This window comes from Paroedura picta, chromosome 9 (assembly GCF_049243985.1).
Source record: "Paroedura picta isolate Pp20150507F chromosome 9, Ppicta_v3.0, whole genome shotgun sequence".
In the NCBI taxonomy this organism is placed as follows: Eukaryota; Metazoa; Chordata; class Lepidosauria; order Squamata; family Gekkonidae; genus Paroedura; species Paroedura picta.
In genome coordinates, this window is record NC_135377.1 from 56,947,478 (window position 1) to 56,966,578 (window position 19,101).

Sequence of the window (19,101 nt, forward strand, 5' to 3'; positions counted from 1 at the left end):
AGTAATATTTCGCTATTATACTCCCCAAAGCACGTTACTTCACCTTGGCAAAAGGAAGAACCAGAAAATTACCTGTGACTCACCAGTCACAATGGGTCCTCCTGATCAGCTTTAGGGTGCTACAGTCATATACTGTTGCTCGCTGGAGGCAGATAATAAAGTTCAAAGTCTAGCCTTTAGTCTTGCTTTTTACCTCCTGCTTGAATGGAATGCCAGCTTTCCACAACTGTACTATCTTTTTATATTTTGTTCAGCAGTGATATTGCTATTAAGATACATGTCCAGAAAGCTCTACAGTTTATAATGCTATAAAACTTCTTTTTGTGTTATGTCTCTATAAATATATCATGGCATTTTAGATGATATCATAAACCATTTGAAAACTACCCTTTATGGTGCCACCAAGAACCTCTTAAAATAAGTTGTTTATAAATTGGCATCCATTGCATATATACCACCCATCCTCTTGTGCCCCTTCACAAGTTAATTATTGCATAGCAGCGACAGTGCCAAGCTGTTGACATAAGGCCTTTCCAGGCAGTTGTTTATTGCATTGCGGATACATAGTTGTTACTGAGCTGCACCGTTTTGAGAACTACTTTTTAAGATATTTAAAATTGTTGTTTATATTTCAGGGTGCTTTAAAGGGTGAGTGCTCTCTGCTGTACTAACCTAGTACGAATGTTCATTTATAGTGCAGGGGAGAAGAACAAATGGGGAATGAAACAGGTATGATCAGAATAAGTCCGGCTCGTCCAGGAGTATATGTACCAGTAGAACTATATCCCTGATACGTTGTCAGTCCACAAGCAAGTTAGGCAGAGAAAGCCAGGGCAGCAGGGACCAAAGCAATTTCAGCATCTGAGCCAGTCTAGAGTCTGCACACTGACTTGCCAAATGTGGACGTAGCAGCGTCCATTCCATCTCCTACTACCTTGCATCAGGTTCTTCTTGGTTACCTCTTGCTTGCTCATTTATGACCTTATTCGCCAATGATTTTTTTAGGAGTTCTACCTCACTGCTTGTAAAAAAGAGCTCAGGATTAAAGCAAGAGTTAAATTACAAATGAATGCAGATCAGCATGGTATCACTTCAGAGGCTAGTGGTACCAATTCCCTTTTAATCTTATATTCAAGGGCAAGAAACTCACAAGAGCTGAGGGACCAACTCTCCACCCAGCAGGTGCTGAGAGGGCTGCTAGAAAGATGCATGACTAGCTTATAATAATAGTGTTTACCATCCATTCTCAATCTGTCATTCTTCCACCACTTGTCTGCCAAAATACATACACTGATACTCTACCATACATACCCTGCCACCTTGAGCATAAATACCTACATCCTACTCACAACTCCCCGTCATCTCACATTTCCCCCTTCCCAAGTGTCATTAGGGGGTCTCCAAAATCTCAGTTTCTAAGGGTACTTCCACCACAAGCTGCAGGCATGCCCTTCACCCAAATGTTCTTTTCCATTGACCAAAGGCTATCCCTATCCATCCTACATCCATTCTTCATTTGGAGTAGCTTGTGGGGTACAGTAAGAGCAGCATAGCACTCAGCCCACAACAGGCAACTTATTTCAGTTTGTAGAATTTAAAACATTCCCTGTATCCGATGTGTATCTTTTGAGGTAAGCAATTCTCAAAACAATCAAACCTGAGATCACTTAATGTGGACTATTTGCTCTCAACCCTCATAACAGGATAGTTAGAAGCGGTGGGTAGGGAAGGCTGTCAGCCCTTTTCAGTGACCTATTAATCTTTTGTGATTTGAAGTATAATATTGCGGTGGTAATAATTAATGTGGAATAAAAACATGTTATCATGTGTTACGTGAGTTAGCCCACATTATCGGTCCTTCAACGGTAGCTCTGCAGCCCTTTTCCTCAGGACCTTCTGCCTCCTGGAGTTTCATTGCTGCGATGCAAAATAGTTTTCAAAGGAATTCTCTGTTTTTTTTTTTTATTAAAGAGGTCTTTTTGTAGTTTAAAAGTGGAATATATGTTTTCTTTAGCTGTAAAAGCACAATCAAGGCAACATGATAAGTGAGTCAGTGCTGTAAAAGTAAAACTAATTTTGCCTTCACTCACATGAACTATAGAAGGAGGAAGCTTTATTGTCCCTTGGAAGGTGATAAGGCAGAGTAATTGTATATTATACTGTCCAGGAACATCTGCCTGAAGACTGTTGGAGCAATTCATCTATCATGGACAATACAGCATGTTTTGTCTTTCCTGCTTTAACCCATCCCCACTTGCTTGGCCTGCACGAAGGTTTTGATAGGGACTCTGCCTGGGCTGGGGCTCACATTAATCAGTCCCCTTGTTCAACACTCCAGCTGACATAATTACAACCTGCGCACAGCAGTTATTCAAGTCGAGTCCTTGTCACTCGTGGTGCGAAACTACACAGCTCAGATCCCGAAGGAGATTGCCTTATCACACAGAACAAGGGCTCACAGGACTTGAAGAGAATAGAAATGGGAAAATGTCTTTCGGGAGTACTATATATTCCTTTAAAATAAGACGTTTGAGAGACTTACAACGGACAAAGAGAAGCATTGTGCAGGCTCCAAAATGAACTCAGTTATTATTTTTAAAAAGATTACACAAGCTGTTGTGAAATGCACAGGGATTATTAAATAAATTCAAATAAATTCAATGGGTCTCAGGCTCTTATCATTCAGTGCCTCTGCCCTATTAGTGACACATTCCCTCATCCCATAGAAAGTATAGTTTTTGGACTTGTTGAACATTTAAGCATCTCTTAGTAGAAATCCCCAGAACGCAACTATCACAAGTGGACATATTACGCTAGTAAAACTGGAGCACATCTGTAGGAAAATCTGCCAGGGTCAAAGGCAAGAGAAGATTCTTGCAACAAGGGATTTCAGAGAAGAGCGAATGCATCACTTTTTCCTGCGAAGCAGCTTAGAAGTGTGAAAAATGATCCTTTGGAAACTCGCTTAATATTTTACCATTATTTTCCCCTTTGCCACATGTTAACCCTTTGTGAGATGACAATGTATCACCTACTTTGGCTTGTAAAAGGAGTCCCTTCCTAGTTTTCTTCTTGCCCCCATAATCAGCACTCATTTCTTAGCACCTCTATGTTGCCCTTGAAGTAGTTGTGGCCAGAAATAAACCCAATATGTCTTGACTACACTGGCTTTGACCTCTCTGCTGTCCCTGCAAAATGTGTTGCCAACTGACAAAAAAGAAAGGTAGCCTGGCTGTTTGTTTCCCCTTTTATTTTGCAAGAAAATCAAGGGGCTGCCTACAGCCTTTCTCCCCTCATCTTCCCCATCCACCCCATAAGTAGATGAATAGATAACTTTTGTACTGGAACACTCATGCCTGCTCCTTCCACTTCACACTTAGAATAGCTACCCACAGAAGCAGAGAATAAGAGAGTTTGGGAACTAGTAAACGGTTTGCGTGTGAAGCAACCTGTCTTCACTCTGAACCAAGTTCCGCCTTCCTTCAGTTTTGGTCCTCTGTTTCCAGCTGCACGGACTTCATTGTAGATAGCTTGTGCTTGCTCTCTAGCGAAACATCCTTGTCTGCTTTCTGGCCTGTGTGTTTCCATTCTGACACAGTCTGTTCTATGCCCTTGACCTGGATAGATTTACATCCATGTCCTGAATCCATTAAATACCACTCATGTCTGGGATGGCTGAGACCCATTTGAGTTGTTATATGCCGAAAATAGTTATTTTTTCCACTGGTGAATATTCTTACTGTTATTTAAAAACATGTCTAAATATAATTCACAGAATTGATCCATACATGAGAGTGTGAATGTAAATGTGTGAAACTGTAAACCTGCACAACAGACTGTTGTCATATATCTTCCCAGAACCGTAACATGCGTTAACCATCTAGTATTCTCTATACTGAATAAGAGAGTAAAGTTGTAAAATAAATGTATTGAAAGGTATATCATAGGATGTTAAAAGCTACAGTTACTCATTTTGAGGGCATTATAATCATTATAGTCCAAAAAGAAAGATGAAAATGTAGTAAATGGATAAATGAATTTATTCTATTAGTATATACTTCCTTCATTGTATTCATTAGAGAGATTAAAGAGACAAATGTATACAATTTTACTTCAAGTGTCTTCCTGATATACACTTTATCATAAATTGTGAGTGTAGATTTTACTTTTAAGAGAGACTGGCTTGGACTCAGTGAAGCATTTCCATGTGTGGAACAATTTCTACTGGATGAGCCTGACATTTTCACTTTCCTCTGATGCTGAGGCCTCGGACAGAGCTATCAGTGCTGTTCCAGGGGGTATCCTGTTCTTTACTAGCAGGATTTCATATGTATTTGGGGAGGCAGGAAAATCATTTATTTATTTTATCAAATGTATTTATCATAATACATGAAGATAAATTGTTGCATTCCTGAAAAGGCTTCATTAGGTCCAAGCCACTCTCTAAAACCTCTTTCCTGAAATTCTTGTTAAATACCTAGTTAATTGAAATGCAAGTGCTCATTCAACCAAAAGCGGGATGAGTAGAAACATTTCATTATGGTCAGAGGTGAAAGTAAGCCAGTACAAAGTACTGGTTAGAAAGGTTGTAGAGCAGTTCCCCATCTTCTGCTTTAAACCCCCAAGAGAGGCACTATCATTAAGTAATTTAAGTTACTTTCCCCTCTTATCGTAATTTCCTTGAATCAATGAATGGGAAAAGACCAAGGTAATAATGAGAACAAGCAGGCAATATGTGTCTGCATCAAATCATTTATTTCTTCTTTCTTTTCTTCAGGTCAGCTCCTTTCAGGAGGGGACTAAGAGTCTGATTGTCTGCTGCTCCCTTCTCTGAAATATTATAATCAATATTATATAATATATGAAATAACATAATCAATAAGCTTCAAGCCAGATTGCCTAAGAAGAGGGAAACCTCCTCCCTTAGGCAGGCCCAGATCTTCACAGCCTCTATTGTTAGTGACTAACACTAGACAGTTCGACAATTTAAAATCACAGTTGCGTATATACAGTAGCAGTTACTTCACACTACTAACAAAAATCAAATAGACAGCCCTACCTTTGGTAACCTCTCAGATTGAACATTTCTTTTGTACCTGAAATAATCCATTCAGAAAAGCAGTTGAGGGACCAGAGGACCCCCATTTTGACTTTAATATTTTTGTAGGCCCCCATACAAATCTTCACCTCTCCCCTTGATGCCACATACTAGATAGCACCTTTTCAAGTCATGGGGGCTTCTGACCTCTCACATCCTCAGGACAAAACAGTGAGACCATTTAAAAGCAACTTTAAGAGGGAAAAAATGTTTTACTGTATGGACAGCATCACCTTTTGATTATCTCAAACCTTGCAAGGGTGTGTTCTGTTACTGCCTGTTCATGAGTTTTCTCTATAGCCACTTTTGTCTGTGGTACCTGGAAGGGCTGCAGTGATTTCTGCAGCTTCACCAAGGAGTCTGTTAGTGGGGTCTCTTACGCATGTTCTTTATAAGCTTTTTCTTGGATTTAATAATTTGATTTTTTGAACTTTATGGTCTGATTTGTAGGCAGGCTTAGTTTTAACACGCCTGCCAACTATCTAGAGCAGTGGTCCCCAACCTTTTTATCACCAGGGACCACTCAACGCCAGGGACCACTCACCGGGGACCACTCAACGCCTTTTACTGAGGCCCAGTGGGGGGGTAGTTTACTCCTCTACTCTCAACCACTGCCCTAACGCTCTCTAATCGCTATGGTAATGTTTAAACATCCCTTCAAAATAAGATACAGACACGCCACAACAATGAACATAAGGAACATTTTATTTTCATGGAAATTTTAACTCATGACAATGACAAATCAATGGGAACCCAGAGCTTGTTTCTCTGCAACGAGATAGTCCCATCTGGGAGTGATGGGAGACAATGACACCCGAAGTGTGTTGTAAAGGGCCGGGGAGGGGATGAAGTAAAGGACCGGGGGGGGGGAGAAGGCGTTGTTCGGGGCCCACCTCCAATTAGTCGAAGGACCACATGTGGTCTGCGGCCCACAGGTTGGGGATCGCTAATCTAGAGTATGCCAGTTTCTTGTAAGAACAAAAATACACATGGATAATTTTCAAGCCTCTTACAGCCAAGGGCCGTCTTTTAAGTCTTTATTGGGAACTTATCTGAATTGGACCATTTATTGGTCAAGCTACATTGTTGTCTAGTTGTGCTGTTCTTACTTTGTGAAAGAGTCATTATTATTAATTCACCTTTGTGGTCCCTTTTTAGGAATGTAGGAGTTTTTTGGTGCAAGCACATATTAGAGTTTTGAGAAGAAGAAAAGAATTTTCACATCCCAGAAACTTTGGTGCAGCTGTTACTATTTTCAGGAGAACTGTTTGCAAGGACAGGCTTCAGCTGAGTGCGCAAAAATTGTATTCACATTCATTTTGTATTAGAGGGATATGACAACAGCGAAGTCGCACGGATTTAAACCAGAGTAAGGATATTTGTTACCGCAGTGTCCAATGCAAACAGTATCTGATAAAAGTTTTGATAATCAATTCATTTCAATGAGCAAATAGGCCACTTTTTTGTATTTTAATTCCATTTTAAATGGAATTTACATACTGAAAACTAGATAATAAAGGAGGGATATAAATTACTGTCTTGGAAGTACCAAAGCTTGCATTCAGAAAATGAATTTCAGCAGGTGAAATGAAAGAGACAGAAGTACAGAGTCTTTTTTCCCCTTTCTGCACAAAATGGGGAAGGCAGCACAATAGCTAAAGGAGATAATCATTTAGAGTAGAGGTGATAGAGACAGTACTGCTTTAGACACTCAGCCAGGCAGTAGATCAACAGGATTTTCCCTCTAGGGAGCGATGTCTGCTCTAAGAGTGGCTGAAGGAAGTGACACAAGAGGCCAGTTGGAAGAAGGACCATCTGCAGGTCAGATTGACAGGCAGCCTTCAGGGTGTGTTGCTATCATTTCTGATTCCAGCAGAGTTCAAAGTCTCTCTTCATCACATTACAGGAAGCAGAATCTTGGGCCATTTCTGAACTCCATCTGTACATTTCTGGTTTTATAATCATGTTTTTGGCCATTTTTAAGGATGTACCCAAAAACTAAAGCTGCATTCATTCCAGTTTGTACATTTTAGATTTAAATTTGTCTTTTGTTCTAAATAAATACAAGAACAAACAGGAAGGAGTAAGCTCTCTCACATCCCCTGGTTGCGATAATGAAGCGATAATTGGATTCAGGGCAACTGACCATAATGAAAATTTCATGTAGTTTTCCAATATCATTCCAAATTGTTGCTAAAAAACACTTAAAATGACAGAATGTGCTTAACTATATTTTTGAAAGAGGCATACTTAAGGTTGCCAACCTCCAGGTGGTAGCTGAAAATCTGAGATTGCAACTGATCTCCAGACCACCAAGATCCCAATTCTCCTGGAGAAATTGGCCATTTTGGAAGGTGGACCTGGTCACTTTATATCTCATTGAAGTCCCTCCCCTCAACAACCTCTGCCCTTCTCAGGTTCCGCCCCCCCAAAAAAAATCTTCAGGTATTCTTCCCCTGGAGTTAGCAAATGTAATGATACAAAAAAACACTCATTTCCTGGTGTATTTTTACAGAATAATGGTTTTCCTGAAGTTCTTTGTCCAGTGGACATGGCTGCTCATCAAAATTTAGAAGTCCAGTTTCTTGGTTGGTTTTGGTCTGTATTCCCCAAAATCCTACCTCACTTTATTATCATAATCACCACCATCATCATTCAGTGCACATTCAGCTTTAATAGATATCAAGAAATTCATTCAAGACAAGAAATATATCTTCCCAAATTGTTCTCCTGGTCCTGAAGTCCTTTATGGTAGCGATCCCCAACCTGTGAACCGCGGACCACATGTGGTCCTTCGACTAATTGCAGGTGGGCCCCGAAGGACGCCTTCTCCCCCCCCCCTCCAGCCCTTTACAACACATTTCGGGTGTCATTGTCTCCCATCACTCCCAGATGGGACTATCTCGTTGCAGAGAAACAAGCTTAGGGTTCCCATTGATTTGTCATTGTCATGAGTTAAAATTTCCATGAAAATAAAATGTTCCTTATGTTCATTGTTGTGGCGTGTCTGTATCTTATTTTGAAGGGATGTTTAAACATTACCATAGCGATCAGAGAACGTTAGGTCAGTGGTTGAGAGTAAAGGAGTAAACTACCCCCCGACTGGGCCTCAGTAAAAGGCGTTGAGTGGTCCCCGGTGATAAAAAGGTTGGGGACCACTGCTTTATGGGACAAATAGTATAACAAGGAAAGGCAACATTCGTATACCATAGATAATCACTGCTGTTATAATTTTTAAGGTCAGCTCCAAGCAATTGCATCCAAGTCATTTTTTTTTTGTATTATTGTGTCCAACTGGAACTTTCAAATGTACCTCAGATATTCTTCATGAATTGCATTGACCTGGATAGTTCTTGGGCATTGATTTTTGGGTCTATTTTGAGCACATTACAGAATTTCCTACTGTATGCAGTGTCACAGTCCAGAAACAAGCTTATCACACTTCATTTGTGCTTTCTGAGAACTAGCTCTTGTTCTTGGAAAACAGTTAAAAATCAGCTTGAAATCTGCACAGGATTTTGCCTACCTAATTATGGAACAGCTATGCATATATTTATAATATTAACTAATTATATCACAAGGAATTAAGTGATGTGAGCAAATGTTCTAGAGGGAATTACTGCAACATTAAAATAAGGACATGATTCTAGTATACACATGATTCTAGGATACACAGACTGTGCAGGATTAATTAACGAGCAAAAGCGGGTAGAGTAGACAGTACTTCATTTAAACTATAGTCTTAGTACAAAACTGTTTTGGAAATGCAACCAGCTGTTGCTTCTTATGAGAATGGGAAATCCAATGAGGTTTTTGAGCCAGCCTTCACATGATCCGCTGCTAGATATAGATGAAGGTGATAAAGGAACAAATAGACTCCATTATCTGCCAAAGTATATGCACAGCTTCTGTCCCTAGAAAGTGTTCTCTATGTTAATGACGGCTTTATGACTGTATTCTAGATCTCAGTACTGAAATCCTCTGAATTTCCACACTCTTGACATAATGCATTCACTTGGGCCATATATTTTGAGAGGAGAATGAACTAAGCTTTCTTCAGCTTCCAAGATGGGCTTGCTGCATGAAGGCCAGAGAAGCATGTCTCAAGATGGTGAAGTAAAATGTCGAAGAGGATCTTTTCACTATTCTTATTCCTCAGCTTCTAGGATACAATGAATTCTCCTTTTCTATGGAAAGAGGAGAACGCTGCCTGCAGTTATGAAACAGCTATTTATGTAGTCATATTTACAATACTAAATTTTGTTTGTTTGGTTTACACTTTTAAAACCAGGGTGCTAGAAGAGCAGTTGTGAATCTGTGATCATAGCTGCCATTTGGACATGCAACTTTGCTGAAGGGGTTCTGGGACAAGAGCAATAACTTATCAGTTTTCTCAAGCATTTCACTGCTGATGTGCAGGTTCTTGCTCCAGCCCTACAGGCCTCTGCTCCTTTATAGCAGCCAGCATTGGACATCTGTCACACATACTGTATGTCATAACAAATAGATCATAAAGAAAAGCACAAACCTACAAATGTGGAAAAGCTGAAAGCATTCTTGCCATGATGCACTAGCATTACTCCAATACTGTCAGTATTAATTCTAAACAGGTTTTGATTATTTTCCCTTATGAAACGTTAGGGTGTCCAAAGTTTTTTTTAAAAAAACTTGAATGTCAATGTTTGTGGAGTTTCTTTTCTTCAAGTATTCACTGATTTTGCATACTGTGTGCAGATACATTTGATAACATAGCATTCATAATACAGGCTTATATTAAGGCTGACTAAAAATCTTCAAACTTGACCTTAGTAACCTTCCTATGCATCTTCCTCTGGCTCTGAGATAACTGTAATTCTGACTGGGCATGGATAGAACCAGAGGTCTGAAGAAACATAGAGCTGGAATGTTCTTTGAGGGTCATCTAGACCAACCGCCGGCACAAGCAGTAAATTCACAACTACCTCCCCTGCCACTACCACTGTGATCTCTGCTGTATGCCCAGAGGAAGTCAAAAACATCTGGGATCTCCGAGACCATCTAGTCTGAAAATTATTTCATGTCCCCAGAATGGTGACTGGTATTATCTGGCCATGTACGAAAGGGTCATGAGAGCCAAGCAGTGACTCATCCCTTCTCTCCCTCTCATGACCTGCCTAAATTCATAGAGTCAGCATCGCTGTCAGATGGCCATTTAACCCAAAGAAGCCTCTTCCACTGAGGATTTTTTTCTCCAGACGAACTTCATTGCCCTCCTCAGTTTATTTTCCAGTTTGTTAACATCATTCTTAAACAATGGTGCCGCAAACTGAGCACAGCATTCCAAAGAGGTCTAACCAGAGTAAGCTACAGTGATATCCTGCACATTATATTTCTGTTGATACAGCCCAAACTTGCATTTGCCTTTTTAGCTACCTCATAACATTGTTGACGTGTACAGTACATGATCTACTAAGACCCTTAGATCCTTTTCACATATACTACTGCTCAGACAAAAGTCTTCCCCATCCTATAATTATGCATTATGTAGCCTCTCTGCTTCTCCTTGGCCCATTATGCACGGGGGCAATAGCGCACATTTGGGGTGGAATGGCGGCGACTAAAATCACCGATAACACACGGTGCCGGCTGCAACCGGCCGCAGATTCGGTGCATACCGCCGAAAAAGCCACATTAGCGAAACATGGAAGAAAGCACAGCTTCCGGGTGACCAGGGCGCAACCAGAAGCGGCACCGGGGTGGCTGTGTGCATAATCGGTTACTCTGGGTTTTGCCACCATTGCGTCCCGTCCCATGCATAAGCGGTTTGCTTCACTTCTGCCCCCTCCGCGTTTTCAATGTGACCTGAAATCGCCATTTTGGCGTCCGTGCATAATGGGCCCTTCAGATGAATGTTATTTCCGTCAAGTCATTTCCTTCAAGAAAGTCCCTGGTAACACTGGATTGGAAAGTCTCTGTGGTGTTTCAAGAGGAGCTAATAAGGCCAGGGAACTAGTTATGTCTGAAGGGGAAAAGCCCGACTAGCAGCCTCAGTTTAGACTCTTCTCCCATAACGTTTTGATACATGCCTGGGTAAGAATTTTCTCACCTTGAATCGAGCCCTTATGCCTAAAGGGAGTGGCTGAAGATTTTGGGGGAAATTTTGCTCTGTGCAATAATTTTTTTTTACATTGGCTTCATAACAATACGAACAGAACTTTTCTAGTTTAATGGAGAAAATGGAGTAGTGGTAAAAGGTCAGGAGCATAGTTAACGGCGATAGGAAATGGGAGGGAAAGTTATAGAAGTCTAAATGTGGGAACCTCCCACAGTATGGGAGGTCACATTTTGAGAAGCCTTATAAATGAAGGAGAACTTCATTTAGAATGGGTATTACATCCCTGTTTCCAGTTAGGCCAATCAAAATGGCAGCTTCTTTCTCTCAAGAAATTCTGTTTCTAGCAACTTCTGATGGTACTCAAGGAGTACTGAATATATTTTATTCATCTCAAACATCAACTAAAATGGTCATGTTAATTTTATAGTTTTCCAAAAGAATTTATAATCATGTTCTTCAGAAGGAACTTCAGGCTTTAAGACTCCACACTGGATGCTGTCTAACTAGAAGCTATAACCATGGAATCCAGTGTTGTAGAAATTTTCACTTGGGCTTAGGATACAAAAGCAAAAAAAAATCTGTTTCCTCCTTCTCTCAGACTTTTTTTTTAAAGATGAATCCAAAGAGAAGAAGAAAGCAACCAAAATTACTTTTTTATTTTCCAACATACCCATTCTATTCCATGTATCTGGAACAATAACCCAAGAACTAGTCTAGTGTCCTTAAAGGTTTCTATCCACTATCAATAGATCACTTAATGTAATGTTATATGAGAAAACAACTTGCTCCACAGTTTTCCAAAAGACAGCATCCTTTCTACAGCAAGTTTGAGGAACCCTGTCAAAGAGCATAATGGAGGCAAGTGATCATCTCCCGCAGCACTGGTCATACAGGAATTTCCATTCTCATGCAGAACAGGGGAAAAAAATGTTTTCACTGTTCCAAAAATATACTGAGGGAACCAGAGTATTTTGGTCCTAGAGTGAACCAGTTTGTCTCTTGTCAAAGAACCACTTTAAGTTGAAGACTCCTGAGTCTGTGGAAACTGCCCAGGCATATTATGCTATTTAGAAACACTTCCTGTCTAATCACACGTAAAGATCATTATTTGAATTACTAATGTTTACAGAAAGCAAATTGCCACCTCACTTTTGCTTCACTGTTGGCAGAACTCAAGATCTGTTTCTGGAGGTGGTTCCCAGTTTTGATGCAAAGAGAATTGCCCTAGCCATACATTACATAAACATTCCAATTTACCATTCTCTCAGAACAGATCATAAGAACAATTTGGGAAATATTGAAAGTTCCAAATGTGAGGATGTTTGAATATATAGTAGCTGAACTACTATGTTAGACCAAAATTAGCTTTGGGAGGCAGAAGCAAGGGACCATAATTTAAATATAAGCCTATGAAAGCCTTGCAGCCATTTGATTTCCTAGTCCTCATTCATTTTCCGTCTTAATAAATGATCTATTAAAATGCAGTTCTAGAAGCAACCCTTGTGGTTTTCTGTTTTCATTAGAGTATCACTTATAAAACTGTTGCTAAAAAGCATTCATTTTCAGAATACCAATGAGTTGTCATACAAACATGCATGAGAGAACTGAGGACCAGCATTTCCTTTTAATTATAATGACTATGATAGGTGTCTTCTCTGATTTTTGGGTAGCGAGTTATTATATAGCAGATGTCTATGACAGAAGGTAAACTTAGACACTACCATAAGGCAGATTTCAACTTGATATGATTACCTCACACAGGACAGGACTGAACTCTAGTGTTTAATAGACCACCCTCTTGTAGACATGTTAGGGAGTTTGTCATTTTAGCAAAGACCTATTTAAAATGTCCAGAATGCTGTTAAAACTTCCAGACCACCAGGTATGCCTTCATTTCTATCATTGCAATTTTGTTCTTTCTTGCCAGTTTTCTTTCTTTAAAAAAAAAATTACATCTAGTTTTTCATGAATGCCTTGATAACTTTTTCTTGCATTCATTTAAATTGTATTCATTTAAATTATATTCATTTACACATTCAGTATGTGTTTACAAATGAAATTGCTCAGAAGAAAGAAAAAAATGCAGCTGACTCATGATACGTTCATGTGTACCCTAAATTTCCAAACTATAACTTTTTTCAGAAGCTTTCTCCATAATACTACCTCATATCTGAATGAAAAGAAAGTGCAAATGCCTCTCTGATCATTCCCGGCCCCAGAGACGCACCAGGGCCAGGGCCTTTTTGGTCCTGGCCCTGACCTGGTTGAATGAGCTCCCAGGTGAGCTGTGGATCCTGCGGGCCCTTTTGGCCTTCCGCAGTGCCTGCAAAACGGAGCTTTTCTGCCAGGTCTATGGTTGAGGCCGGGATACTGCTGGAAGAGCGACTGGGGTCCCCCTGATGTCAACAATGAATGTCACCTCTGATTTGTCTCTCCTTTCTCCTCCCTCTCTTAGAAAGGTAGGGGGGATTGAGAGTTCCACCATGTTTATTGCTGTTGTTGTTTTTTGATGCTGTGATTGTCCATTTTAATTGGGGTTTTAATGGGTTTTTTTAGTTGGACTTCTGTAAACTGTCACGAGCCTCTCGGGAGTGATAGTTAATAAATTAAATCATCATCATCAACTTGGGTCTTCCTTTACCCCCCTTTCCCATTGAAACAGAAAGTGTTCTGCACGTGATTGGGAAAGCTCAGAACGGGGAGGGGTGACAAGCACAGCAAGCATCTCTTTCTCTTTTGAACGAGGGGGGGAAGAGGACTGGAGACAGCAGAGGAGGGGGGAATAAATCCAAAAGGCATATCTCTGCTGAGAGAAGTTAGGGCTTCTTGAACGCAGTCACTTTAAGAGAGGGAGGGAAGCCTTGCAACCTGGGAACCAGGAAGCCTTTGAACTGATGCCCTGGCCAATCAGGGACAGGCTGCTTTGTTCCCAGGCACTTTATTCGCACAAAGCAGGAAGCTGTACACTTCCTGGTGCCGGTTTATCAAATATTGAGGGTTATTTCCACTTCTGGATATCGCGGGGGAAAGGTAGGGTCACTCCAACTCAACCCTGCTTGTTGCAGAGGGAAAATATAAAGCACCCAGAATCAAAGTGGAAATTGAATTCAGTGTAGACGGGAGGGATTCATTTGAATTGGGTGTGGGTAAAAAGCCCTGTGCAGACTACACCCAGGTGGCAAAAGGAAAAAAAGTTAAAACAATCCAGACAGGATGGAATTATGTTAGTTGATAATTGGTAGAAGGGACTGTTTGTCAAATACAGATAGAATCATAGAATCATAGAGTTGGAAGAGGCCATACAGGCCATCTAGTCCAACCCCCTGCTCAACGCAGGATCAGCCCAAAGCATCCTAAAGCAATAGGCCTGATTTTGTGTTAGCATATTCTACCAAGAACCAGGGAGTATTCTTGCACCCTAATGAATGGAAAAGCAGGTTGCTGGAAGTAGTTTTCTCTTAAAACCATCCTGGGTTCAGCCAGCCTATCCATGCTGATCTATGTTACTGTAGTCTGGAGAGTAGATCATTGCAATGTCCTCTACATCAGTGGTCCGCAACCTTCCGGTTGCCGCGGACCACTGCTCCGGAGTGGAGGGAGAGGGCGGCCTGGGGCCCGGCAGGGCTGCAAATGCGCGTGCGCGTCAGTCCGCGCATGCGCGTTTGCGCTGCCGCCATGCCGCAGCCGCGGCTCCCTCTCCCGGCCCCTCCGGGCCGCGAGCAAATCTGCCGCCAAAGCTCTTCTCTCCCCCCCCCCCGAAACAAGAAGCTTGCCGGACCGCGAGCTAATCGGCCACTTCGGCGGCCGATTTGCTCGCGGCCTGGCGAGCTTCTCGCTTCGGGGGGGGCAGGAAGAGGGAGCTGCGGCCCGCGGGTTGGGGACCACTGCTCTACATGCAGCAGCATGTGAAGCCAACTTAGAAACCCTACTTGGTAAATGCCCATTTGCTAACTGGATCTAGTAATCTTATCTTGCAATCCTAATACCTTTCTATGTTTGCTGAAGTAAGTAGGCTTAGAATGGTATAACTGCTATGATAGCATCGTAAATAATATTACACTGATAATAGATCAGATTCCTGTAGAAGCCCATGCAGCTTCGCTCTTTTCAATGTGGCGGAAAAACCGTGAGAGATCAGTTTGGATTTAGAAACTGGAGAAAGAGAATCAGTTGTTAGGAGCCAAATGCCGTCACTCAAAGAGCATTAGTGGGGGCTCCTGTTTTCAGTTACACTATGTGAAACTAGACTAGAGCATCACAGTTTTGCAGAGCTTAGGAAAATGGCACTTCCTTGTTTCAGCAATATAACTCTTGGACACAGCATTACAACAAGCAACCTTTGTGTGACCTCCTTTGTGATTTCACAGGAACTATGCATTTTGCTTTATAACATTGTAACATCTCTTTCTGTCTACTTACAAAACATTCCTTCTTGACCAGATTTTTCAAACTGCCTCTCCAAAGTTTTAACCAAGCTTAGACCTGTGGCCTGGCCAGTCAATTTTATTTCCACACCACCAACATCTACTTTCTGTTTCTTCTTTATGGGAACGCAAGTTGCCATAGCCACGTGCATCTGGGCTTCTTCTGTGACAGGTCCATTTCTTTGGAACGGACTGGGCTGTGTAGCAAACCAAAACATTATCGCTGTCTTATGAGAATATCTAAAGCAGAACTATTTTGTTGTCTCTTTCTGTGGTTTTATTTTGTCTCTGATGGTTGGTTTAAGGACTCCTCCTTAAAACTGCATTATGTTGTTGTCTACAAATCACTTTGTGCTGTGAGATAAAAGCAGTATACAAATGCCCCAAGCAAAAACAAAAGCACAATCTGTAAACCGCTGGAAGCGGTGTATATATAAATGGTTAAGGCCTAAGTGGGAGAAGAAGGGGTGGGGCCAGTCTGGGATGGGGGCCAAGGCAGATTGGCCCCTCACCCGGACTAACAAGAATTCCAGCCAGTCGGGTGAATTCCCAACTGCCTGGAGTTTGCTGCGGACCAGGGACTCGCCAGGTAGCCGGCCAGCTGGGTGAAGCTTCCCAGTGGCCCTTGGAGCAGGTCCACCGCGTCCCAACAAGGCGGGCTTGCTCTGAGGCCCGCAGGGAAGCTGGGGACTCAGCAAGGAGGGGGGCAGGCAGCATGGGGGTCTCCACATGGGGGGCCCAGGGGGTGCGGAGGCCATCGCGGGCCTCCCCTTTCAAAGCCCACTCTTATGAGCGGGCTTTGAAGCCTTGTACTGAATAAAATGATAAAGCACAAATGGGGAGTCTTCATGGAGCCAGTTGGAAGAGCTTTTTTGCAGAAGTCTTAAAAAGGAGCAAAACATGCATTGAACTCTCTCTGATTTGTGTGTGTATAAAATGTGCTAACGACTGCATACCAAAAAGACTGTAGGTTTGTGAGGATATGCACAAGAACTCATGACGCTTCCTTATAATGAATGTGACCACCACTTTCTCGATCAGTCTTGTCTACTCTGACAGCAGCTCATCAGGATGTCACATCACTTGCCAAGTGGTCCTTTGAAATGGAGATACCTGAGGTTAAACATTGTACCTTTTGTACACAAAGCAGATGTTGCTTGGATCCATATCCCTTCTCCTAGCTGGTTACTGAACAGCAAGCCTGTTTGCCACAACCTTTTATTGCCCCTGTGATTTTACTCACTTGTTGCATCTTGGTCATTGCAAACCCTTTCCTCTACTCTTATATTTGGTATTTATGAATTAAAAATTAAATGTGGTTTTCAAAGGTTTTAAAACCTAGATTTGGTGCATTTTTATTCAGAATGCTGGAATTATCTGTTTGCCCACAATCTTAGCATACTATATGTGTAAACTTTGTGGTCCACCAGCTTTCATGGAATAGCAGCAGTTATTCCCAAACCCCAGTATTTTAAGCAAATACCACGTCTTAGCATCAGTTCATGGTGAATATTTGCATTCAGATATCATGCGTAAACATCTTTCCAAATCATTTCAAAGGCATTTTTTAAAACAAACTTTAAAAATAAATTATGGCAAAATTTCTCCATAAATGGTGCTTTGAGTACCAGATATATAAATGCGAATTGCTCAAAACATAACTGAGGAGCCTGATCTATTTCATTCAGCATCTTAAGTGTGCATGTATAATATAACTTAATTATTTCTTTATGCATTCTAGGTCTAACTGTGCTGAAAATATCCGCAAGCATATCCTACACACAGGCAAACATGAAGGAGTGAAGATGTATAACTGCCCCAAGTGTGAATATGGTACCAATATCCCAGTGGAATTTCGCAATCATCTGAAAGAGCTGCATCCCGATATTGAAAACCCTGACCTAGCTTACCTGCATGCTGGTAAGAATGTCTGATATTGTAGCTGTTGTCAGATGCTTATCTTTCAAAAACAGAGGCACTTAAAAATGGTTGTTGTAAGAAAGCACTTTTTAGCTAGCATGCTTGAATATGGTTAAGTTTTGATATGGATTCCAGTCTGCTTTAGTTTTCCATTAGTAACATTTTAACCAGAAGTACTCCATTATCAAGAGCCTCTTGTGGCGCAGAGTGGTAAGGCAGCCGTCTGAAAGCTTTGCCCATAAGGCTGGGAGTTCAATCCCAGCAGTCGGCTCAAGGTTGACTCAGCCTTCCATCCTTCCGAGGTCGGTAAAATGAGTACCCAGCTTGCTGGGGGGTAAACGGTCATGACTGGGGAAGGCACTGGCAAACCACCCCGTATTGAGTCTGCCATGAAAACGCTAGAGGGCGTCACCCCAAGGGTCAGACATGACTCGGTGCTTGCACAGGGGATACCTTTACCTTTACCTTTACTCCATTATCAAGAGCCTCTTGTGGCGCAGAGTGGTAAGGCAGCCGTCTGAAAGCTTTGCCCATAAGGCTGGGAGTTCAATCCCAGCAGTCGGCTCAAGGTTGACTCAGCCTTCCATCCTTCCGAGGTCGGTAAAATGAGTACCCAGCTTGCTGGGGGGTAAACGGTCATGACTGGGGAAGGCACTGGCAAACCACCCTGTATTGAGTCTGCCATGAAAACGCTAGAGGGCGTCACCCCAAGGGTCAGACATGACTCGGTGCTTGCACAGGGGATACCTTTACCTTTACCTTTACTCCATTATCAGCTTGGACAGTCTAGCTTATCCTGAGCTTGCCAAAGCCTGGAAAGTAAGCATGGTTAGTACCTGGATGGGACACCATCAAGGAAGGCTGAGGTTGCTACATGAAGGAAGACAATGGCACACTTGTCTCTTGCCTTGGACACCCTATGGATAGGGTTGTCATAAACTGGTTGCAACTGGGAAAGTAACAAAAAAAAAGTCAGTATTTTTCAGTTAATGTCTATTGGACCTGAAAAAAATCCAGAATGTCTGAAAAATCCTGGATCCCATGACCAGCATGGTATTCATATTCATGATTTTCAAGGAATCCCAATATTTTTTTTCAGGTTCAATAGGCCCAAGAATAAAAATACCAATTTAAAAAGAAAAAAGGCAGCTCAACCCCGGGACTGACTTGGCTTCTCCTGCAGCATGGTTTAAACCATACCACAGGAGAAGCTGGCCCCAGGATCTGCATGTGGCAGGGAAACTCTCTCATTTCTCCATGTAGACCTGGATGGATGGGAGTTCTCAGCTCTCACTGTTCCGGGTGATCATGGGCTGCTCCTCTTATAGCTCCATTTAAACCAAGTTTCAAGAGGAGCTAACACCAGCTGAGGTGGTGTGGAGCTCTCAACTCCTGCTGCCCCATCTGATCCTTGGTATAGCTGAGTATACCAGGCAAGCTTAATCCCTGTGACCACTCTACAGAAATGATGCTATCTTTCGTATACAGGTAACAGTCATAAATATTATGGAAAGTGCTTTGCCTACAAGGATCTAGCGAAAAAGCAGCAATAACAAACATTGTCC

General features: G+C 41.8%; 1 protein-coding gene across 1 annotated transcript in view; it reads left to right on the forward strand.

The window, feature by feature from the left end:
* Positions 1-19,101, forward strand: part of ZNF407 (zinc finger protein 407) — a 413,320-nt gene that overhangs the window by 293,566 nt on the left and 100,653 nt on the right. The window contains exon 8 of the mRNA XM_077352915.1: positions 17,358-17,536. Coding sequence (XP_077209030.1) covers positions 17,358-17,536 — 179 coding nt within the window. The remainder of the gene's footprint in view (positions 1-17,357; positions 17,537-19,101) is intronic.